Raw genomic sequence first — 25,334 nt, forward strand, 5'->3', positions numbered from 1 at the left:
AAATTTCCGAACTTTGCACATCAGATAAGGCGCACCGGACTATAAGGCGCACTTCCGGGTTCAGGGGAAAATTTTAGTCAAAAGGGTGCGCCTTATAGTCGTGAAATTACTGTAAGTATTTTGCTTTATCCAGAAAGATTTCTAGAAAGGAATAATCTAGCCTCTTTTCTTAAAACATCCAGTTTTTGCATTTTCTGATTTTCGGTTTTATGTATTATTTTTCTAGTTTTACATTTTTGAAAGGGATGTTTAAGAACTTTCCAAATAAATTCAATCATCTACCATAGGAGCACACTGGTGTTTTCTAAAACATGATTATTTAGAAGACTGAAATTAAAGTGACTGAGATACAATTCTGAAAAATGAGAACTTCAAAACTAAGTTTTACCTGTTGTGTTCTCCCCTAATTCCAGGCCAAATGAGGGATTTGTTAGAATTAACTGGAACGTCTCAACACCTTCAGGAATATCATCATCACAAATCACAACGACAACAGATTTATTCCTTTCTCCATCAGCAAAAAAAAGAGTCTAGCATTGAAATACAGAAAGTAGTGAATATACAATAGCTGATAATGCACACAGGAATTTTAAATTTAGGCAGAGCAGAATTGCCTTAAATAGGCAGGAAAGAAGAAGCAAGAAGAGGAGTAATTTCTTTGTCCCTTATAAATTGATTGAAAAAGAAGCAAAACAGTTAAATAGTTCAGCATTTTGCAGAGTGAGGACAAACAAGAGCAATTCACTTTGAAAGTCCTGTTGCGAAAAATATTTAATCTTATATGAAATCTTACAAGCGCTTGACAAACCAAAATTGTATTTGAAATAGATGTTTGAAAGTTTACAAGTGCTTCAGTACTAGAAAAGAAAGAAAGACTAAAATAAGAAGGCTAAATCTATCTCACTCTATTCAGATGATCAGAACAGTTGAAAAAAGTTGAGAAATCTAGATGTACTAGTGACGCTTCTGCAGAATAAATAAGAAGATGTTCTTTTAAGGAAGTTGAAGAAATTACAACTATTAGATTTAAAACTTGCTTCTTACCCTTGAGATCACATTAAAATCCAAACCCAGGTGTGCCTCCAAATTTTGGGCATAAAAAAATACTGACACATTGCCATAAGATCCTTTGTTTCGGTATGCCATTATGGTCAGATTCCCATGAGATTCATTAACTTCAAAACTAAAACAAAAACCAAGACAAATTCTCAGTGCTCACTGAGCATGTTCTTTTAACAAGATGGTAGATAATTGTTATATTTTCACTTAAAATCATCCTCGCTACCTTTTAAGAAAAAGGCACTATTACAGTAAGGTATCATTACCACTTATCTAATGCAACCATTATATCTTTTTTTTCTTATCAAAATGGAATTTAACTATAAGACCCTTTTCCCCTACTTAATAGAGGCAGATTAAGACTGTCTATGAGCATGGATGCCTACTTTCTAGCACCTGGAAATCACAGACTAAGATCTGGGAGATACCAATGTGCATGCTCACATGGATTCAGAGGCTGGGGCACTGGATGGAGGATTGCGGGAGTGATGTAAGTTCACAATACCAAAGGACAATAGTGAAAATAAGTACACAGTAGCATAAGATTTCTGAGTACACACACTGTAAATGTTGGTTTCTAATGTGGGAATTATCTTTCCCATTCCACTGAACTGAATGATACAGTGTCATCTCAAAGATTTGATCCTATTGTTAATAGGAGTTTTACTGTTAATTGAAAATTAAAATAGTTGGGCAACACTAATCAATAACTCCCATAGGGAGCTCCTCTTCAAGGTGACAAAACTTACTTGGTACTTTCCCATTCAACTACTCCGCTTACTCCATCATTAGCATCAATAATAATTTGAGAAGCTAAACCTTCCACATCTAAAAAGGAAAACAGAAGGACAACATGTGAGAACAGTAGAATTCATTTTCATTATTTTCAAGAATAACAGAAACATTTCTTTATATATTTACTAATTTTATAGAAGAAATACATAATTTTCCATTGCCAAAATGCGGAGGAGAAAATGAAGTGGACAGGGTACTTGGAAAGGCTTGAAGAAAATCTGTCCTTAATAGCTTACTATTAAAACTGCAGCACAGTGCTTTCAATTATCAACATTACATTACACAAAAAAAATTGAAGAAAACCCAAGGCACAGAAAAAGTAGAAAATTACAAAAGCAAGATTTTTCATCAAGTCTTAATTCATCAAGTCTTAATTCATTGCGTGTTTTTATTATGATGATATTTAATGTTTTGCAAACTGTGCCATTCTGAATACGGGAGGGAAAAGGAGTAAAAAGGAATAATTATCCAGAATGTCATCTCATATTTGTTTCAGTGCCTGATAATAAATCTTAATGATAAACACCACAGATTCTACTATAACAAAAGAATTATTAATTACCTTTTAGTTAGTTCATGTACTGTAACATTCTATTACTATAAAAAAACACATGTATCTTCACAATAACTCTCTAAGATTATTGTATGTATTGCCCTGTGAAAATACTGAATAATAGATGAATGACAGCAATTTCCACTAATTTTAGGGACCAGAACTTGACAGTCAGAACTTGATTCTTCTGAAAAAATAATGCCTTATTTTAAGCATCACATCTACCTCAATTTATGTCAATTTACTTCTAATAAAAATTAAAAACAAATGAAGATTTATAAGTTCTGCAAAACAAATTGATTTCACTAAATCTGTAGTAAATATACTGGCTTTAGATACATCAGAGAGATTTCTATTAAGTCAGATAAAACTGAATAAAAGTAAAAGATCACCTGCCATGAATCCAAACCTGACACTATGAGATAGTGATAAACGTGAGCCACAGCTGCAACACCTCTACACAGACAGCAGAAAGGTCCAGAAATCCATAGGGATTACAGTGCATATAGACCCTTCAGCTTCCTCACTGGTATCTTCCCTTGTTACATCTGTGAGTCTGATTAACTCACTCAAGTTCTATAATACTTCCCTTTCAACATCAGCCCTCTTATTTCATATCTGGCATTTTTCCCCTCTCGTGATGATCTCCTGCCATTTTATCCCATCTTAAGTCCTCCTTCTATCCAATAAGTTCATTAATTTTTCTTTCATCATTCTTAAGTATCAAACATTTTCTCTTTTCCTAATTTCTTACACTTTTGTATTAGAGTTGGGCCTTCCACCTTTTCTAGATGATGGGATAGAACAAGGGAAGCATGAAGAAAACAGAACTGTCCTTATGTTTGCTGTTTATGCTCCATATCCATGAAGCCTCAGATCAGAAACATAGGTCAGTTAAGTTTCATGTGTTTAACTGCATGTCACAGACATCCCAGACCTACATCACATATTGCATGCATGTGGCTAAGACAGAGTCAGCATTTACGATATATTCCAGACAGGTACGATTAACTGCATGTCAGTGTCATGTGCAGAACACCCATCACTTTTGGTACCAGACACCAAGAATTATATTGAAGATTTTCTATGGGGTATGTGATTGCTAAATCCTAAACAAATGCACTACACCAACAAGGAATTGAATTCTCAATCATAAAAAAGAAAATATACAAAAAGGGAAACCAAGATTTGAAAATTGTCTGATAACAGAATTAATGGTGACATTTTATAATGAGGAAAACCTTTTGTCTCATGGATTAAAACTATTACCTGATCATCCTAAGTACATCAGAGTCAAATGGTCATGACCCAGACTGCTAACCATGTATGGCAGAAGGTAAGATTATACCACACTCAGACTAATTTAAATCAGGAAATTCTTCATACTTTTTATGTTTTAAATTTTACATTGAACTAATCACAGCTCAGTGCCTACACATCATCAGTCTTGCAAGTTACCTTTCAGTCTGTAACGAATTAACTCTGTCCCTTCAATACGCATGCAAAGAAAGGGAAAAAGAGTCACAGAGGATGTTAGAAATAATCAGCATAATTAGTCACTGGTGTCACAGGATAATGCAACTGTCTTTAAAGCCAATGGTAGTCTGCTACTGAGTTCAGCAGAATGAGGACCTAAATAAGCAAACAATAAATGAAGTTGTGTGGAAGAGTAGGAATACAGTAGATCATGACTCCTAAAAGTAGTTCTGATAAAGAGTAATAAAAAGGCACTTTTGAAAGAGTGAGCAAAGGAACTACTTGAAGGAATTCTTTGTACATACTTGTTTCCATCATTTGCTTGGAAATTAAAATCACATTAACACATTGCCAATGCAACTTTTGAGAAAACTGTGTTCTCCAATTGCCAATTGCTAATTACTAACTACTGTATTAAAATTGTCTTGTCATTTTTACTGGGCTTTAAAAAGTAAGAAGCCAGTGTAATGATTATGTTTGATGTTCTACAATGTTTCTTGAAGAACACCCTGTCTCATTTTGGTTTATTTGAGAAGTGGTAAGTAGAATAATGATGTGCCAGAGTAATATATTATGAATTCAATTTATATAAAAATAAAATTAAACATAATTGGTTTTAAGTTGTTTTACCTAGCCTAGGTGGGGAGGAAGTTGAATGGTTCATGGTAAGTTCCACCGAAGTTATATTGACCAAAAAGAATTCCTGCACTTCTGGTACATCATCCTACAAAACACAAATCCAGTATATTCTCTTATCGTTTTGTTTATGAAACAATCACAGAATTTGTCAAAAAGCAGCACACTAGAAGTCTCTAACGTTATAGTAACATTAGAATTAATTTATGCTTTCATTTTCCTGGGACACTTTCACATAAAATGTTAATTATGAAGCAAGACATTATATTTAATGGAAAAGATTGTGGTGAAACTGTACTAGATGTGACTAAATTTCTGCTCAATTTTAAAGGCACAAATAGCAACCACTGATAAAAGTAACAGCCTGATAAACCTCTTCACTGATAAAGTGGCAAGCAATGAATTACACTTGTCTGAATATCAGAAACTAAAGTCTTAATGAAAGAGTTAAATTTCATTTGAGTAAGCACTGTCTTATGTGATTTTACCATTAAGGACCAAAGCAGCCTATCTAAATTAAAATAAAATGGATAGCTTCAAGTAATACAACTTGCAAGACTAAGGGTCCACAATATTCATTTTCAGTTGTCATACAAATAAGGACAGAGTGAAAGGATACAGAGTTACCTCTAGAATAGTAACATTTATGACAGCTGATGTTTCTCCTTCTTCCAAAATCACTGAGTCAGAAACAGCTACATAATCAGCTCCTGATTCAGCCAAGGTCCCCTCTGTCTGGTTACTTAAGGAGACCAATCCTGGAACTGTGGTATATGTAACATTGATGGCACCTGTTTAAAATGTGACCAAAAAAACCCCACTTTTTCAATTTTTATGTAATGTTCACTGGAATAGACAAAGAAAGAGATCACTTGAAAAATGGAACACCTAACTACAAACCAGAGAATTAAAACTAATCTGAAATCAACGAGACCTGTTTCTTTCAGTCTTTTGTCCAAGACCACAGGACACAGAAAGCATTAGGACCCAAGCTATTAATATATTTGACATGCTGAGAACTTCAAATACTACATTACATACCTGGGACATCTAATATTTTATTGATACCTGGTTCGGTGTCATGGGAAGTAGTGTGTCTGGAACAAGGAAGAAAGGCTCTAATGAGAGCTCTAAATTTAGTTTCCTTTCCAGACAGACTGTCACAGATGTTGATAGAGAATAAAAACATAGGGATACAGTGATAAATTTTACTACAGGAAAAGCTAGACTTTTTTCTCTATAATAATGCCATATCTCACCAATCTGCCAGAGTAAGTCAAATTGCAAATTTAAAGAGCATGATCCCAGAGATAAAATCACAAATGAAATTCAAAGTTGATCTGTATGAAATAAAATATAAGGTATAAAAGAATCTTAGTTTTAATAAATAAATATGGAGTTCCATTGAGAGATTTCACATTTACAATGGATACTTAACAATAAACTAATAGTTTCCTAAGTAGTGTTTGGAAGATAATTTAGATACTGATTGACATTTAAAAAGAAAAGGAAAACAAAGAAATGACATTTAAATTCCCCTACAAATCTGTAGTGTGTCCAGATCTTGAATATTTATTTCCACTGATCACTTCACCTCAAAATAGAGAAAAACAAATAAGAGAGATTATCACTGAGTTCTAAATAGAGTATAAAAACATAAATAGAAAATTATTAGGTATGTTATCTCTCAATGGAAGTCAAAATAGGAAGGAAGGAAACACAAAAAAATATTTTGGCACACAGCACATTATTAAAGTTAGTACCATTTAATTTGATTTTAAAAGGAAAATTGAATTTAAAAAAAATACATAATTCCTAGGAGAGGCATAAACTGAATTTAGAAGCGTCAACGCAACTTTTTCCAGGGATATTCTTAAACTGTCAGATTCTGGAAGTTTACAGAATGATAATTCTATGTAAACTCCTTTTCTCTTGTTTCTTTATGCCTTCTGGACAGACTAAAAATTCAAGACATATCTGCGGGACATAAAAGTACAACCCTAACAGCCAACTAGCTATGGTCATAGTTCCCAGATACCGTGCTGTAGAATTAAAGGCTATAGCTTCAGTTTTAGTTAAAACTCAGTTTCCAAGCATAGAGTAAGGGGCCTAGAAGTTCCGAAAACCTCAGTTGTATCCAAGATTTTCAAGATTTTCTAGCCTCACTATCATGGTTTTTATTTGTCTTATTATATTGAAAACAAAATCTAATTTCTCTTGGAGAAATTATACAAACCTAGAGATCCAAATTCTCTGTTAATAAAAAGTTGAACTGTTTTGTTTTCCTCTGGAAGTAAAACTACCCTGGATGAAGAAGCAAAATTCAGTAGTCCATGTGGTTCATCACTAGCTTCTACTGTCAGAAGAGCTTCATATCCTTGACTATCCAAAACAGCAGCACCAGCTGGAGAAACACCTGGAAAAGAACCAATAGACTACAGCTAATAATGTTAGGTAAATAAAGTTTAGTCTTACATTACTGCTATTTTTATGTAAAAGTGACAGGCAGTAACACTACAAATGAAATCAAACCAAATACATTATATGCTCACTGAATTTTACAGATGGTGTGGAATGTATATGTAATTGCATTCTATAACAAGCACAGGAACATTTAATCACAACAAAAATTGTATGCATAAAACTATAGAGTTCAAGACTATATTGAGAAATGAGAAAACCTGAAGAGACAGTACTTTCCTAAACTACAGTAATTTCACTATTATAAGCCACACCATTTTGACTAAAATTTTGGTCCGAACCCAAAGTGCAGTTTATAATCAGGTGCGGCTTATATACGGACAAAGAATGAAAAGTTGCTGTTTTAGTTTGGAGGACAGGTGTCTGCTGAGAAAGACAGGAACTTCTCTTTGAAATGGAGAATGTAAACCCCCTCCCTCCAAATTATTAGAATTTTGAAATCTAGGGGCTTTCAGGCAAAAATATGGGAATTAGGAATAACAGTTCTTTTCTAGGGAAATTAAAATAGAAATACAGTACTACAACCTGACACCCCATCAGGCAGGGTGTTGGTAGCAGTCCCATTAAATGGTGGCTGCAGTCCTCTTGCAGTGACAAATGTGATTCAGTTGAAGCAGTGCTCCTGTAGAAGATGCAGTTTCCCTCCGGAGGTCCAGTAGTGATGTGGAGAAATCCAGTTTTCCTCTGGAGTCCAGTGGAGAAAGGGGTTACCTTAATGTCCCAAAACCTCTGTTTTTATCTTGGTAAGAAATGTTGGGTTTTTCCCCGTGGCTGTAGCAACTTCCAATGGGATGCAGTAATTTTATCAGTCACACAGTGGCATTCAATGGGCCATTAGCAGAAAATGACTCGCTGGGGGAATGATGGGTTGTGAAAAGATAAAGAACAATGCCCGCCTGGTTTCAATGGATGGCCCATTAGCAGAATATCTGCCGTTGAGATAAGGATCACTGTCCCCACCCTCAACAGATGGTTATAGAATAAATACCTTTTATCACACTCTGTATTGTAATGTGAGGTTTATAATCAGGTGCGGCTTATATATGGACAAAGAACGAAAAGTTGCTGGCAACCAGAAGTGCGGCTTATACTCAGTGTGGCTTATAATCGTGAAATTACTTGTAAAAGGAAAGAGAAAGCTTTTCTAGGAACTCATTATAAAACTTAACATTATATTCAACTTCTCAATCATTCCATTAAGAAATTACTACCAGCGTTGCCTTGATGAAAAATTGTATTAATTTATACTTATCCTGAAGGATTACAAGAGTAAACAAATTATTAAGACAAGTGTGCAAGGCATCTATCAGCAACACCACCCTTGTCAAGTTAGTTTGATGTTAGACACTAATTCCACTTTAACAAAAGGTATTTCAGAAGGGATGAAGTTTCAGGCTTCTTTTGTCATTATAATTTCAATGAAAGAGTAAAATATTCTGACCTCCTGTAATTCAGAGACAGAGCAGAAAGACAGCTTGACAGACAAGATTGTTTAAAAAGATAAAAATACCAATTTATTTTATGACACCTGCCTCATATGTATACATAAATACACAGATGTGTCTTGTCTGTTTCAAAAAAATGGGAATAAATTTTGCATCGTTTGCAACATTTTCAATATTCTTAGTCCTACACTTCCAAAATGGTTCAATACATGCAGAGCTATTACACTAATAAATGGCAATTTTAGATATAGCAGATATAACAGTCTGTAGTTCAGCATTACCTTCTGTTTTGATGTTGTATAGGATGATCCGGTATTCTTCTTTTTCTTCTGGAATATGGTCATCCAGTAAGTGGATGTATAATGTTGTATTCAATACCCCCTATAAAGGTGATTGATAAACTGATTAGTCATTAGTGTACAGAGTACAATTAATACCACTCTCTCATATGTATTTTGAGCAATACCTTTAAGAAATGTCAAGTTAAAATACTGAGAACTATACAATCCCTGTAGTTTAATCATATCAAGACAAAGAAGACTGCTATAAAAGCATACTTGTTTTTTCAGCTCACTTTAAATTACAATATTCTCTTGTAGCCATTATATTAGCTTATGGACTCACCTCAGTAAAAAAGAGAATTCCAGAATAATATTCAAAATTTCGTTGTACATTATGTCCAACTATTTTCCACTCAACAGTAACATTTCCCAGTCCTGGGGCAGTTCTTACAATATGGAATTGCAGTCGTTCTCCTAGGAACAAAGGACAAAATGCAATATTATGGAGTTTATTCTTCCATAATTCAACTATTAAAATGAAAAAATATGAATCACAGTTAAAGCATTTTTAATGTAAAAGCTTAATATTTTTAATAGTGAGCTTCCCCATAGTTAAGTAATACCTATTTATTTAAATATTGAAACAAAACCACCACAAATCTAAACTCTTTCCTCATGGGTTTTTATGAATTTAGTTCATTCTTGGAAAGAATTATCAACATATAAAGGAATCTGGTACATATGCATAACTGCTATCAAAACATACACAAAACAAAGTGTAGCTCTGTTTGTGAACTACACACAGAACAAACGCCCTACACACAGCTTTAACACAGTTTTCTGCACCAGCTAACTGGCAAGGAATAGACATGTTCCTAACATTGGCAGTATCTTGTGACTTTACACAGTACATGTGGAAAAATTCTTGTAATTACCTACCTGCAAGTTCCATATATGTGAGTTTGAATTTACAAATGTTATCAGCTTCTGGATGTTAGAAAACACCCGAGAAAAAAAAAAAAGTCATAATTTTAAAAGGGTAGTATTTAGAAGCAAAAAAAAGATGTTTTATAATTTAAAATAATTTTAGTAATTTATTATAATTTCAGAGATAATAAGTATCAAATGAAAATATGCATCTATAAGAAGTAGTTATGGTATTTTTTCTACATTTATAATATTTAACCAAATGGTCACTTAAAGAGTAAACCCTTTAGGAAGTTTTGAAAAATTAAGAAAATTCATATAATTATAAAGTATGAAATAGCTATATACATTTATACAAAATAAATATGTGATATAAAATTAAATATTTTAAATATGGGCATGTATAATTACATATTATATTAATATTAAATATATCAGCAGGTAACATTAGTAAAATTGTGCGATACATCTACATTAGAAGAGAGATATTTATTTTAATACATAACTGCATTGCATCTGTATGCCAACAGTATTTTTCCAATTCATAGAATGGAAGTTTGCCAGCATATAATTATGGAATTAGTCTTCAAAGACATGAAATACACAGAAATTTATAATATTGAGGTTCTTGTAAATAATCATGTAAACTTAGATCCATCCTCAACTGACTGAAAATTACTTTTTTAGTATTGCTATAAATTGACTTGAATTTTTGTTGTTGTTGCAAAACTGGCAACACTTCCATCTTTTAGTTTGTGTTATGTACACACTTAAAAGCCACCCTATTGAGAAACACTGAGATACATCTGTGAAAGGGAAAGAGCAGATGTGGTGCTTTGTTCTTAGTGCTTGGCATACAGAATTGAGTAGCCCAGCTACTCTCACTGTATAACTCAAAGAACACCAAATCAGGATGCTTATCCGGTTATTCCGGTATATTATATTGCAAGACAATATTGTATATCTAAAACCGGCAGAAAAAAATTGATCAATTTCTGGACATGTTCTCTGTTTGGTAAGGAAATATTTGAGGGATGCCAATATATGGGCTACGAATGAGATAGATATCAACAACAAACTTTGAAAGACCTTAATATAATAAACTGAAAAATAAATTTGTGAAGAAGTAATACAAAAATTGTATACACCGATTTTCCAGTACATAAAATTAGTAAGTTATCAGTCTCATCATTTCAAACTTCATTTAAAGCAGTCTTGCTTTAAGTTGCCACACTAGTACTAAGAGAACAAACACTTCAAAATTTATTGACATCAAAAGAATTCTGCTTCTACAGTAAGATATCTGAAGACAGACTGACAATTTACAGGTCCCACTAAGCCTAATCTTCCATGTCATTTAATACTACCTTGAAATCTGTTTATCCCATTTGAGAATTTTGTGCATCCAAGGTAAATGAATAAATATTTGACAGAAAAATAATTACAGTAATTTCACGTGTATAAGGCACACCCTTTTGACTAAAATTTTGGTCCCAACCCGGAAGTGCGCCTTATATGCCAGAGCACCTTATATATGGACAAATTTTGGAAATTTGCCAACCTGGAAGTGTGAGCCGCGAGCCAAACCATGCAGGGTCGCAGGGCTCAGCGGGGCTTAGCATGTGTCCTGGTTTGGAGGACAGGTGTCTGCTAAGAAAGGCAGGAGCCTCTCTTTGAAATGGAGAATGTAAACACCCCTCCCTCCAAATTATTAGAATTTTGAAATTAAGGGGCTCTCAGGCAAAGATATGGGAATTAGGAATAACAGTTCTTTACTAGGAAAATTAAGATAGAAATACAGTACTACAAAGAAACAAACCCCAAACACTGACAAAGTGTCTTGGGTTACAATACAGGATGTGATCACAGAATGTATTCTATCACCATCTGTTGTGACCAGGTGGGGCAGTGATCCTTATCTCCGTGGGAGATACTCTGCTAATGGGCCATCCATTGAAACCAGTAGGGTTCTTTATCTTTGCACCCCTCATCCTTCCTCCAGGGAGTTATCTTCAGCTAATGGCCTATTGAGTCTCACTGTGTGACTGATAAAATTACTGCATCCCATTGAAAGTTGCTCCAGCCAGGGGGAGAGCCAAGCCTTTCTTACCTAGATAAAAATTGAAATTCTAGGACACCAAGTAGCCCTTTCTCTACTGGACTCTAGAAAAAAATGAGATTTCTCCACATCACTACTAGATCTCTGGAAGGAAACTGCACTTTCTACAAGACCACTGCTTCAACTAAACCACATCTGTCACTGCAAGAAGGTTGCAGCCACTATTTAATCAATCTGCCACCAACACCCTGCCTGACAGGGTGTCAGGTTGTACTGTGACTCTGTCAGAGTTTGGAGTTTGTTTCTTTGTAGTACTGTATTTCTATTTTAATTTCTCTAGTAAAGAACTGTTATTCCTAATTCCCATATCTTTGCCTGAGAGCTCCTTGATTTCAAAATTATAATAATTTGGAGAGAGGGGGTTTACATTCTCCATTTCAAAGAGAGGCTCCTGCCTTTCTTAGTAGACATCTGTCCTCCAAACTACGACACTAAGTCACAGTACAACCTGACACCCCGGCAGGGTGACACCCGTCAGTCAGGGTGTTGGTAGCAGTCCCATTAAATGATGGCTGCAGTCCTCCTGAAGTGACAGATGTGGTTCAGTTGAAGGAGTGGTCTTGTAGAAGTGCGCAGCCTCCCTCTGAAGATCCAGCGATGATATGGAAAAAAAGTCTGGTTTACCTCTGGAGTCCAGGGAAAAGAGGGTGACTTGGTGTGCCAGAATTTCAGTTTTCATCTAGGTAGGAAAGGCTGGGCTCTCCCCACTGGCTGGAGCAACTCCCAATGGGATGAAGTAATTTTATCAGTCACACAGTGGGACTCAATGGCCATTAGCAGAAGATAACTCCCTGGAGGAAGGATGAGGGGTGCAAAGATAAAGAACAACGCCCTACTAGTTTCAATGGATTAGTAGAGTATCTCCCACATAAGTTGAGTATCTCCCACGGAGATAAGGATCACTGCACCACCTGATCACAACAGACGGTGATAGAATAGATACTTTGATCATATCCTGTATTGTAACCCAAGACAGCAGGGTTGGTGTGATTGTTACTAATTGGTTACTTTGTTGCATGCAGATCCTCTCTGCAAAAGAAAAAGTGTGCCTTATACTCCAGTGCACCTTATATATGGGCAAAGTTTGGAAATTTGTTGACACCTGGAAGTGTGCCTTATACTCTGGCGCACCTTATACTCGTGAAATTATTGTACTTTAATATCATCACAGAATACATACTATAGAGAAAGGCTATTTCAATGCAACATTATGTAATACAAAAAAATTTCACTGAAAACTGTAAAATACTTCAAGACATAGAACCCTGATACACTGTAATGCAAGCCCCAGGAAGAAACCTGAAGTACAATGCATTTTAATTAAAGACCCTCCAGTAGTCATCTACCGACCCGTGGAAAGCTCAGCCATCTTAACCAAAATCTTTGTTATTCCTATCCAGTCAGAAATACTAACACAAATAAAAACTGACTTCCAAAAATTGCAAGTGTTCTTAGGTTAATGTTGCTATTTTGTTGTATGGGGGTTTTTAATATTTTACCCTTTTATATATTTCTTTAGATTTCTGTCTATATCAAGGAGAAGAGGACCTAATCCATTCTCCTCCTGTTCCTTATTTCATGCTATTGCATTATGTTTTTATCTAATTCAGTCATAGCCATACAACTCTTGCATGTTCTGTTTGTACTTAAATGCTGCCCTTGCCCTCAACACAGTGATTGTATGAATAGAATATATTCATGTATGTCACCAAGACAGCCATGATCCACAGCTGAAGTGAGAAGAAAGGATTTATTCCATTACGTAACTTTCAAAATAGAGTCTCCTACACTGCTAAACTTATTCCATATCAGCAGGGCAAATAGTACCCTGAGCACTGTGTTACATACCAAAAGGCCTGGACCATTTGATGCACAATTCCTTCACCAGGTTGTGTTTCACCAACCCTCTTAATTCCCGCCCCCCGCCCCCCCCATACAAAGAGGTCCAAATCTACGGGAAAGGCTTTTAGCCTTTAACAGCATCCTGTTATCTGTGAGAAAATCTATTTATTTTCGGTTGGCAGACAACAGTGCAGAGAGAACATAAATACCTGAATTTTCTCACACCGAGTATTTTCTTACATCTCCCATCTGCAGGGCTACTCTTGAAGCAAATCTAAAATGAACTTATTTTTCTTTTTCCTCACCAATCTTCAGTTTTTCAAATTATTTCTCCCCACAGGGCTAAATAATATGAACAGCTTGAAAAAAAATACTGAGTTGCTTAACAGAAATTGTTCAATAATATAATAAATAGAAAAGATAGTACTATTTGGATTTGTGTCTGATAATGTTTGTCTTCATAAGAAAAATCTTGATAAGGAAAAGCACTGAAATAATTTAAAAGTTTTAGCTCATTCCTTTTTTTTTTGTATTAAAGTGAACTAGTTTGGCTGTTTTTTCTTGCTATAATGCAATGCACTATTTTTCACAAGCTGAAGAATTGGAATCAGCTTTAGCACTACATATGTACTATATATAGAAGATAAAAGCTCCAAATAAAAGCTTTCAGTTTCAGCATGCTATGACTAATAATGAACCAGTGGGAAGTAAATAAGGTCTTTGTAATCTTGAGGAATGAGATTATTTATATTAATTCCTTGGTCACATTAACAGCTGTTCTCAGACTGCCAGACTACAGCTGGCTACTCAGGCAGGCAAACGGTCTATTCACCTTTTCCATTTCACTTAAGTGCTCTTTGCAGGAGTTAAAAATCCAAATGTAGTGCTAAGTGTGCTAAGTAGGTAGTTATTCTCTGTTTCCTGGCATTCTCTGAATAGTGATAACAATCACTGAATGGTTATCAACAGAAAGCACAGAGATGAAAGCTCATGTTAAACAGAGTGTGGTCAACACACAGTACCCACCTTCACGACCAATAACAGACCTTCCAGTTGTCTGGAAGCCAATGATTCCTGCCACATTGTCACTTGCCAGGATAACCACTGTGACAGTGTCAAAACTGGGCAGAATCCTACTCCCTCCTTCAGTATGCACCAGGCTGATTATGATGCTTTCATTATCCTCTGGCTCTGGGTCATCTAGAATGGTGAGTGTGACGATCTTTTTTGTTTCACCTAAAAGTAGAAGAACATATACATATGTACGCATTCACATGAAAATCACCTTTTAAAAAGATTCAATAATCTATTCTAGCAGTAAGTACTTACATAATATAAAAAAAGGACATGAAGAATCTTTACTTATTTACCTGTCTAGAAGTTATGACTATTGCTATGAAAATTTACTCAATTACTAATGAAAGGTTTTATTAGGCAAGATAATTAACAAATTATTAAATACCCTCTGTAGAAATTAACAATGTTGGTATTCTGAATGCCTAGAATTCTTATTTGCTTTATGACTTCTCCAGTTTTCAAATTTTAATTAGAAAAAGGGAATATAATTCTTCTAAAAAGAGTTATCAAGTAAATACATTTTCTGATGAACCACATACAGACATATGTATGCGAAACTTGACTACGTATTTACTGGACCAGGAAATGCATTAAAGTGAACTGTCATTATATTAGTTACTTGTCTTCTGGAATATCAATGAATGACAGTATAAACAGGAAACACAATCAATTACCAGTATATGTATAATACATTACAATTTGCAACACAATCCTATTGGTCATTTTATGTACACAAACTTTATTAATAATTATATCAGTTTACCACATACATATATTTTTTGTTATATTGCCTTTCAAAGTATTTTGAAAATAGATTTAGTAAACTTATAAACACTAATATAATTACATGTCAGTTTCCAAATCACTCCTTGCAACCCTTTATTTGAGTTCAGATGGTTTAGCAAGCTAAATGAACACTAGAATCACTACTACACTCCCATAAATTGTTTTCAAAACAACTATTCAATCATCTCAGACTTTGAAAATATAAAACACATCCATTATGTTGCACAGTGCTTAAGTAATGCCTTTCTAGACTTTTCTTCTTGGGAATTTTTAAACTATCCTGTTATGTTACAAAATCAATACAATCTCAGAATCTAAAAAGATATACCATTAAAAATTAGTACTGAATTGACAGATGATTAACAAAAGACCACTTAGGCCTGATTCTCATTTTCATTACCTTTGATACAACTATTTCAGCAATATTATTCCTCATTTATTTAGCAAAAATGATATCTTTATAATGCATACTGCAATATTTCTTTAAAATGCTTAAATATTTATCTTTTTCATCCCATTTTAAATCTATTTTTTAGTCTTTGTGGTCTTCGTGTGTCTGTTTGTTTTGTGTTTTCTTTTGTTTTAGACAAAAGAAATTAGTGCTAAACCTTGCCTCACCTTCAGCAAACACCAGAATCTCACCAGCACCCACAAAATCCAAGTTTGGGGTAGCAGTTCCACCAACAACACGCCATTCCACTGCCACCTGTCCCAGGCTGCCTTCTGTCCTGTGTATCATTAGCTGCACGTTGACGTCAGGGCGTTCTTCTACTTCAATATACAGACCTTTTTCTGTTGCATTGGGACTTACACTGTAGATCTTAAATACTCCAAAGGCATCCCCATTCATCATTATGGTAACTGTGGAAGTATTTGGCTGTCCAATAGTTGGTTGATGTTTTAAGCTGGCTGAGATGTTCAATAGTTCAACTTTTAACAGGGATATAGTGAATTTTTCATCCAATTCTGGCAGGCTGTCAGGGAGTATGGTAACTGTGAGATTTGCAAACTCTTCCCCTTCCTGCATGATCGCCCACTGTCTTGTGATAGATTCATAATCACTACCAGCAATGGCTTGTGTGCTAAACAGAATGGATGTACTGCTGATGTTTTTCTTGTATGTCCATAATCCTGACATGTTAGTTAATGACCTGATCTCTGTTGTCAGCCAGAGGCAGAGAGGAATCTCTGAGGCACTGGAAAATGTAAAGGCTGAACATGCTTGTTCTTTTAGGCACTGTGTTGCACAGGCATACAGTGGGTCACTTGCTGTTGACACGTTCACTCTGGTGTTAGATGGTCGGTCAGGAATTCCTTGTAGAGGAGACTCGTAATAGGCCAGTATATCCTCACCTTGCTCAATGGCAAGAGCTACAATGTCAGTCTCAGAAGTGCTGTAAAATATTTGCAGCTGACCAAACCTTCCCCCACTAAAAGAAATTAAAATAAAAATGTTGTGTTAGCTGGTGAAGCATGTCTAACATAATACTACTGGGTTAAGCATAAAAATGAACAAAATTAACTAATGCCTTCCGAATCGCGAAAAGTTACAAACAGCTAATTACAGTGACTTCCCTTGAAGCTACTACCAGAATAGTTGAGTAGTTGGGTTATTTGGAGAGCAAGTTTAATCATTTATAGTTTGGGTAGTAGTCTGTTAAACATGCACGTTTGCAACATTTGTTTTTATGATTTAGATCAGTCCTCTTAGGACTGTCAAGGAAGAAAAAGTCTTTGCTGACTAGCACTGTTATCATTCCTCTGAGATGTCATATCCTCAGGATACCATACTTCATATGCAAAACCTGTTCTGCTCTTCATTTTGTCTTACATCACACAACATTTAATTCATTTTGTCCTCCAGTTCACATCATAGGAACAAGTTGGTTTGCAGTTCTAAACGGCTTGACAATTTCACAGGCTTTAAAACTTCAAGTACACTGTGTACACTGGGTTTACACTGCAAACATTTATTTCATTGAAACTTTATGTACATTTCTAACAAGCAGACATCTCCTTTAAAATCAAAATATATGAAAAAAAAGAGAGCTGGCAGAACAAGAAATTTATGCAAACACATACATAAGGGCATGACACTTAAAATTATTGCCAAAATATACCCAACAAGAAACAAACCAAAACAACAACAAAAAAAACCCAAATTCAAAATCAGTCAATATTATACAGACCTTCTCCTGACTGATATATTTGCAAGTAGATTTCGTTCTAGTGGCTCCTGAATTAGATATGAGGATTGTTGAAAGAAAACTGTGCCATAAGGATTATCATTGGCAGGTATAACAATATTTGCTGTGCCATCTAATCCAATAGCACCACCGTTGAAGGCCTGAGTTAATTCTATACGGACAATCTCGAAAAGAAAGAAAAACAAATAATGCAGCTAAATAATTTTTGCCATTTCTAAAGATAATCACAAGCAAAATAAAATCTGAACTTGTTGCAGCTTCCTGCCATAACATTTCTCGTTTGGATCTGCACACATTCCTTATACAAGTTCAAACTCTAATATTGTTCAAGAGAGACATAACTTCTCTACTTACTTCTTCTACTTCTGGAACATCATCAGCTAGGATTTCCAACAGCAACATCTGAATGGTTTCCCCAGGGGCAAAAGTAATATTACCCATGGCAACTTGCAAGTCATCATGAGCAGAGTGTCCATTAATGGTAGCAGCCCACTGAACAGTAATATTACCCAGTGTCCCAGCATTGCGGATTATTGGCAGATTTATGATTACTGATCCAAATTCAGGTTCCTCCACAGTGAATTCGGTATTCTGAAAAACTGACATACACCATAGGGAGAAGTAGTGCATTAACAAACACATTGAGAAGAAATATATCAGTTCCTGAAGTACAGAGTTTTATTTTACTTGCTTGCATTTACTTGCACAGGTAAACTCCTTTTAATCATGTTTAAACCTAAAAGCAATTTTTCAATACTCATATTTTCATCTGCAGAGAAAATTAACACGAAAATTAAGCCTTCATCCAAAAAGTGTATTCCAATACACCCATTGTTTGAGGCTAAACATGAACTGTTTCTAAAGTCATAGAATATAATTTCATAATTATTTCCAGCAAAGAAACTCTTTACCAGATTTCATGTCACTTATTGAAGAAATAAATTAAAACTATTTAATATGGAATATGTTAAGTAGAAATCACAGAATCACAGAATGGGTCAGGTTGGAAGGGACCACCACAGGTCACTCAATTCAAACTCCCTGTTCAAGTACAGCCATTCCAGAGCACAAGGCACAGGAGTTCACCATGACAGCTCTTGAATGTTTCCATTGTAGGAGACTCTACTACCTCTCTGGGCAGTCTGTTCCAGTGCACTGTCACCTGCACAGTAAAGAAGGTCTTCCTCATGTTCAGGTGAACTTCCTGGGAATCAGTTTCTACCTGTTGTCTCTTGTTCTACTGCTTCGTGCCACCAACCAGAGCCTCTAAGAGGCTCAATCCTTTTGTTATATTGATGCCCCATTACTCTTTTATTACATGTTTTAATACAGTTAATATCATCTTTTCCCTACTCTCTCTACACCAACCTTTACTCTCTACACCAACACTTCCGCTTCTGAATATTTTTATTCAGTGGTCAAGTAGCAACTCCCTCACAAACTCCCAGAAAAAAATGTTAACAGAAAAAAGAAAATACGTTCTCCTTTACCAAAGGATCCAAATGGGTCATCAGAAGCCTCAATAGTTATGACTGCCCTCGTCAAAGATCCAAGCAAGGCTCCTCCTGTTGTTTGGTTCAGCAGCTGAACATAAAATGACTCCTCAAGTTCAGGATTGATATCATTAATTATATAAATTGGCACAGCTTTACTTGTCTCCCCTTCTAGTAAGACAACATCTGATGAAGCTACACTGTAGTCCTCACCTAGATGTGCAGATGAAAAAACCCCAACATTAAAATTCAGATAATATCAGTGCTTTATGGCTCAGTGTGGTCAACAGTTATCAGTTATACCCATCTTCTCTTTGCTTACACATGCATTTCTTTGTGGTTTTATGGGGTCTTTTCCTTTATTTTTAGACCCCAAAAGATGGGAGGGAGGGGGGATTTTTGGATATTTTTTTGCTTTTATTTTTCTTTGGAGGGGGTTGGGGGTTTTTTTTGTTTGTTTTGGTTTGGTTTTGTTTTGTTGGTTTTTTGATTTGTTTTAATGTCTTATTGCCTTTGAGATGTCTGGATGGATCAAAATAAAACCTGGTTTGTCCAAGAGAGAGTTTGCACTGTTAGACAACGAGGTAGTTACAAAAGGTCCATTACTGCCTGCTTTTTACAAGGTCACATTACCAAGATGTTTCTATCTTTGATTTATAAATGCTTTCCAGCCTTCCAAGAGATAAAAGTGAAAACAGAAGCCCTTAATGAAAGTAGATTTCCGTAAAGGGCATCTTTTATGTGCTGACTTCACTTTAAGTAAACTTGTCTCGACTGCCGAGGAACATCTGTGATACACTAGATCAGAGCTCTGCTTCAGAAACTAATAGAAAGCACAATCTGATATAAATCTAGCTCCACATTTAATTTATAACACTATGTTACATAAAAATGAAAATTAAAACTTCTCAGAGCATGTACCACCTACCTATTCAATTTGGATATAGATGAAATACAGTGCACTCTATTCTACCTAAGTGATCCTGTAGACTTCATAATTTTTCTCCTTTCTTTACCTTCTCTACAGCAGGGAAAAACTGGAGAAGTTTACATTCCATTTTCAGAAGTACAAGTGTCCTTGGGTTTTGATAGATTTTTCCTTATTTGTTGTATTGCTGAGTTCCCAGCTCTCACTTCCTCTCCAATAAGCTCAACTAAGCAAAACATGATAGGTTTAAATATGTACATGGGACTAAATTGCTTTTACATATACTACTACAGTATTTTGGGGGGTGGGGGGAGAAGGGGCATTTATGTGGTGGTGTGCCACTAAGCAAATAAATACCCCAACTCCTTCCCTCATTTCACTTTTAGATTCTCCAGTGGTAACATGTAAACTTTCCCATATGTCCTAAATTCATACTTGCTATGCACAGCCAATGCCTTACTACTTTATATTTCATACTTGTTACATAATAGACCATTCACTACACACTTGTTTTTTTCAGCTTTAACACAGACTGCATAGTTCTGCTGTCCTTCTTTCTTACCAGCTGTTGCAGTTATTGGCATAGCTTTAAATTTCACAGAAACATCCGAAAATATTCCCCCAGTTCTGGTCACATTAATGATTGGTCCAACATAGTTTTCAGCAACTCGCACAGCTGAAGCTGAAAGCTGAAGTGTTCCAAAAGCATCATCATTGGCATTGATAATCACATGAGCTATTGTCTCACCCACTAAGCCAAGTCGAGGAGAATTTATAACTGAAATATAAAGAGAATTTAGTGACGGTTATCTGAAATGCTTACTATTCACGGCTATAGATTTCATAGGCATACATGGGAGTATAACTGTCTCCAGTTTTCATGAAAATTATCTTTTTTACAATTGGACAAACATAACTACAAACCACATCAAAATATATGTGTTTACTAATTCTACTGTGCTATTGGGCATACATGCCATAATTTTATTGAAAATATGAGATACTATAAATTTATTTATTTATTTATTTATCCATAAGACTAATAGCAAGATCGATACACTTCAGAATTATTTCTGTTTCATTCTTGATATGATGAAATATAAGTAATATTTCAACTACCAGTGGAATTATATTTCAATCTGTTGGCAAGGGCAGCTATTACACATGCCAAAAATTTTTGAAGCACAAATTACGCTGTAATGACCTGAATTTATCATCTGAACGAGAAATGAAGTAAAAATTGTCAACACTAAAAAAGCAGCACACCCCTAATTCTACATCACTTATTTTTCAATAAGACTCCTTGTATTTGAATAAGAAAAACTAGCTTAGTTATTTCCTGCTAGTGAATTTCCAGAAACAATGCTAAATGAGCAGGTACTAGCGCACAAACAAATAATATTCGGCCTGAAAGACCTCGGATAGGACAATGCAAAAGGGATAAAGAAATATTCATGCTTTTCCAAAAAAAAGGTGTGCCAAGGAAATAAATTCCAACAGGCACAAGTCAGGTAACTAAGAGATATCTTAACTATACAGCATTTGGCAGAGGTAAACAGTTCCTTATTTATCTTGCTGCATTTTCTCCTGTTACATATAAATACTAACCTTTGCAGTTAAATTGTAGGTTTTATGTAAGACACTTACTTGGTCGATCCTGAACTTTCTTGATCAAAACAACACTGCTTAGCTCCACAAAAACAGATTCTGACCTCTCAGGATCATCATCATCCAAAATAGGCAAGGATATTGAGGCTTCACTTTCATTGGTTGCGAAGATCACATAACCTATAATGGGTATATAGTCTTTTCCCTCTATTGCTCTGACAGCATCAGGTGGAAGAAAGGGCAACTTTTCTTCACCACCAATAGTTCTGTATTTCACCATTACTGTACCAAGGAGACCACTGCATCTTATAACTGTCAGAGAGATATTTTTTGTTTCTTCCTCAACTTTCATTGGTCTGTTTCGCTCAGAAAAGATGAAGACTCCATATGGATCATCATTTGCTAAAATAGTTAGTGTTGCATTAGTACGATATCCAAGACGACCAAGGGAGACATTGATGATCAAAACTGAAAACATTTTATCCAATTCAGGAACATCATCAGGAGAAATCTGTAATGTAATATTTGCTCTCACTTGGCCAACATCAAATGTTACATTCCCATCTGTAATGGTCAGGTCATTGGTAAGATCGCAGATTATGATCCAATGCAATGTCACCCGAGATAAGGCCCCGTGACTTCTCACAACCTAAGAAAAACATATAAAGACATGCATGTTTTAGTTATATGAGAAAGAAAAACACAAAAGTGTGAAATGCAATTAAGCAAAGACAATAATGTGATGATTTAAAGATATGTCTGTGTTTTAAAAACATGTAATTTTTATTATGTTAGCCCTGTAGAACTTATATTATCAACACTTATTTTAAGATAGTAGTCCCTTGATTCTAAATAAGTAGGAGATTTTAGGTTTTTGGATATCATTATTATTGTTTTAGTTTCAAGCTGAATAATATACATTAGCAAACACTGTATGACTGGAAAAGAAACTGTTCATAACAAAGTTGTTATAAACCCCATAGACTAATGACAAAAACATCAGAGAACACCAGTAAAAACAGACAGAAGAGTACCATGCAGCAATATGAGACTCAAAGCTTTCTAACCTGCAGCACAACATTGCTATCTCCATCTTCAGGCTCAGTTCCATTCACTGAAAGGGACTCAGCACTGAATTCAAACACACCATGAGCATCATCAGAAGCCTCAATTGTCACAAGGATACAGGATGCAACTCCCAAGCTAGCTGTTAAATGCAAGTTCCAAAAAGGGTTATTTTTATATCTCATGTTTACTTAAAGAAAATAGCTAAAGAAATATGCTACAAAAATACAAAAGACAGTATGAAGTATCTGTGCTGTTTGTCTTTGTTTTTTTTTTTCTTTTTGAAATGCATGGTAGCTCCCTGTATGGAAAAGGAGTTGACTTTTAGTAAGGCAGTCCTCTCAGTCCTTCTGTGCAGCTATTCAACAAAAAAAGTATTATGTTAAGGGAGGAACCAAAATAAAATTATAGGTTTAATGAGTGAAAACGGAGAAGCATTTAGGACAGTGAGGTAAACCACAGTATAAGAAGAAAGACAATATGAATGCAAGTTTCATCCTAGCATAAACTGGAATAAGAAACAAAAAAAATAACCAAAAAAACCCCACCAAAAGTCCAGTAAATCCTATTTCTGAACATATGCTCCTCAGAGAGAAAGGAACTTAAGGAAAGCATTTCTGGAAACAAGTAAAAGGGGAACAGAATGCCAAAGAAAACAAAAAACAAAAACAAACAAAAAATTTGAAAAAAATAGAAAATATTAGTCTATTGTCACTCTATGAATGCTCATGTAACATTTTTAAGACTGCAGGTTTGAAGTCCTATATGCACAGTGTTTCCCCATATAACATATTTGGGTTTTTTTAATGTTAAATCATCATTGTTTTCTGCATATCATGACATAAATAGAAAAGTGAAGATATGAAAGAGGGAAAATGAAAAAAATCAAATTACTCCATTAAAATCTAACACAATTCTTCTTTAAGAGTATTTTTGCTGTGAAGGGATCGAAATTATACATAGATTGTATCAAAGCATAAAGTCAGGTGGTTTTAAATTTGTCTTCAATTTAAAAAGTGCCTTTGTTTTTTTCTCCCAGGAAAATTTTACAATGTTCAGGCAAAGATAATTTTGTAAACTTGAATTCTGCAATTATTATATTGTGTTTTATAATATAGTTTTGATTATGTAAGAACCCGTTGTTCTCTGTTAAACATTAAACACTGACTGCTAGTGAAATTGTATCTACAGTAATTTCACGAATACAAGCCGCACCAATTTGACTAAGATTTTGCTCCTAAACCGGAAATGCGGCTAATAATCAGGAGCGGCTAATACAACCTCAGAAGTGCCTGCCAGAGTGCTGAGCCGAGCAGCTGCAAAGTCGGCATTTTGCGATTGTTACAAATCGCTACTCTGTTGCACCGCGGGTGGAGCCTGGCTCCCTGTAGGCAGCACGGGGGGCGGGGAGAGAGGCGGGAGAGCTCTCTTTCCTCCTCTGCCACAGCCCAGGGGAGAGACGTGGGGGGGCCCGGCGCCGCCATTGCCGTGGCCTGGGGAGGAGAGGGGGGACCCGGGCCGTCCCTACCGCGGCCCGGGGAGGTGGGGGGGAAGCCCGCGCCGCCATTGCTGCGGCCCGGGGAGGGGGGGGGAAGCCGGCGCCGCCATTGCTGCGGCCCGGGGAGGGGGGGGGAAGCCCGCGCCGCCATTGCCGTGGCCCGGGGAAGGGGGGAGAAGCCGGCGCCGCCATTGCTGCGGCTCGGGGAGCCGACGGGAGCCCCGCGGAAGCCATTGCTGTGGCCCGGGGAGCCGACGGGAGCCCCGCGCAGCCATTGCCGTGGCCCGGGGGGGGGGGGGAAGCACGCGCCGCCATTGCTGCAGCTCGGGGAGCCGACGGGAGCCCCGCGCTGCCATTGCTGCGGCCCAAGGAGGGGGGGGGAAGCGTGCGCAGCCATTGCTGCAGCTCGGGGAGCCGACGGGGTGCTTTGTCCCCGCCCGCCGCCGCCGCGGCAGGAGCGGGGAAACTCCATCCCTGCCTGCCACCGCAGGGCAGCGCCGACCCGGGGTGACCGAGCCCAGTGGCAGCGGCGGCGGGCCCCGAGCGGCAGCACCGGGCTGGGCCATCTGGCCCTGTCAGCGGCCCCTAGCGGGCCGAGCCTGCACAGCCTTAGCTCAGCCAGTAAACCCCGCCCTCCCGCGGTTCTGTTAATAATTGCACGCAGGTCCTCGCTGCGAACGACAAAGCGGCTTATATTCGGGTTCGGCTTATCTATGGACAAAAACCGAAATGTTTGCCAACACCCAGAGATGCGGCTTATATTCAGTGCGGCTTGTATTCGTGAATTTACTGTAAATTAAAATGGAAAATAATTTTTTGTAAAACTTCGTGTTAAATCGATTCTAATAATCTCTAACTGCATGTAAAGAAAGGTGTATCAAGCACAGTAATTTATAACAGCTATTACAATTTTAAATAAAATATAGGACAAATCAAAAAAACTTACCATGTTGAGGGACAGTTGAAAGGAAGAAATCCATGTTTCCATCACCACTACCACTTCCATCATTTCTAAAGAGCTCAGTAACTTCAAGATGACAGATAAATAGATATATACA

At 36.4% G+C, this 25,334-nt stretch overlaps 1 protein-coding gene across 15 annotated transcripts in view; it reads right to left on the reverse strand.

Moving 5' to 3' along the window:
• Nucleotides 1-25,334, reverse strand: part of ADGRV1 (adhesion G protein-coupled receptor V1) — a 320,555-nt gene that overhangs the window by 234,983 nt on the left and 60,238 nt on the right. For 12 of the 15 annotated variants that reach the window (XM_033086930.1, XM_033086928.1, XM_033086934.1 and 9 more), the window contains 18 exons: nt 25,223-25,303; nt 22,781-22,920; nt 21,753-22,362; nt 20,668-20,883; nt 19,175-19,390; nt 18,039-18,283; nt 17,667-17,848; nt 16,096-16,907; nt 14,641-14,850; nt 9,070-9,200; nt 8,727-8,826; nt 6,756-6,935; nt 5,147-5,310; nt 4,514-4,607; nt 3,866-3,895; nt 1,809-1,887; nt 1,045-1,183; nt 389-530 (listed from right to left, as the gene is read on the reverse strand). In XM_033086930.1, the coding sequence (XP_032942821.1) occupies nt 389-530; nt 1,045-1,183; nt 1,809-1,887; nt 3,866-3,895; nt 4,514-4,607; nt 5,147-5,310; nt 6,756-6,935; nt 8,727-8,826; nt 9,070-9,200; nt 14,641-14,850; nt 16,096-16,907; nt 17,667-17,848; nt 18,039-18,283; nt 19,175-19,390; nt 20,668-20,883; nt 21,753-22,362; nt 22,781-22,920; nt 25,223-25,303 (3,771 nt within the window). The remainder of the gene's footprint in view (nt 1-388; nt 531-1,044; nt 1,184-1,808; nt 1,888-3,865; nt 3,896-4,513; nt 4,608-5,146; nt 5,311-6,755; nt 6,936-8,726; nt 8,827-9,069; nt 9,201-14,640; nt 14,851-16,095; nt 16,908-17,666; nt 17,849-18,038; nt 18,284-19,174; nt 19,391-20,667; nt 20,884-21,752; nt 22,363-22,780; nt 22,921-25,222; nt 25,304-25,334) is intronic. The other 3 variants (XM_033086929.1, XM_033086927.1, XM_033086935.1) reach the window with 2 other exon arrangements.

Source organism: Catharus ustulatus, unplaced genomic scaffold (assembly GCF_009819885.2).
Source record: "Catharus ustulatus isolate bCatUst1 unplaced genomic scaffold, bCatUst1.pri.v2 scaffold_74_arrow_ctg1, whole genome shotgun sequence".
Lineage (NCBI taxonomy): Eukaryota > Metazoa > Chordata > Aves > Passeriformes > Turdidae > Catharus > Catharus ustulatus.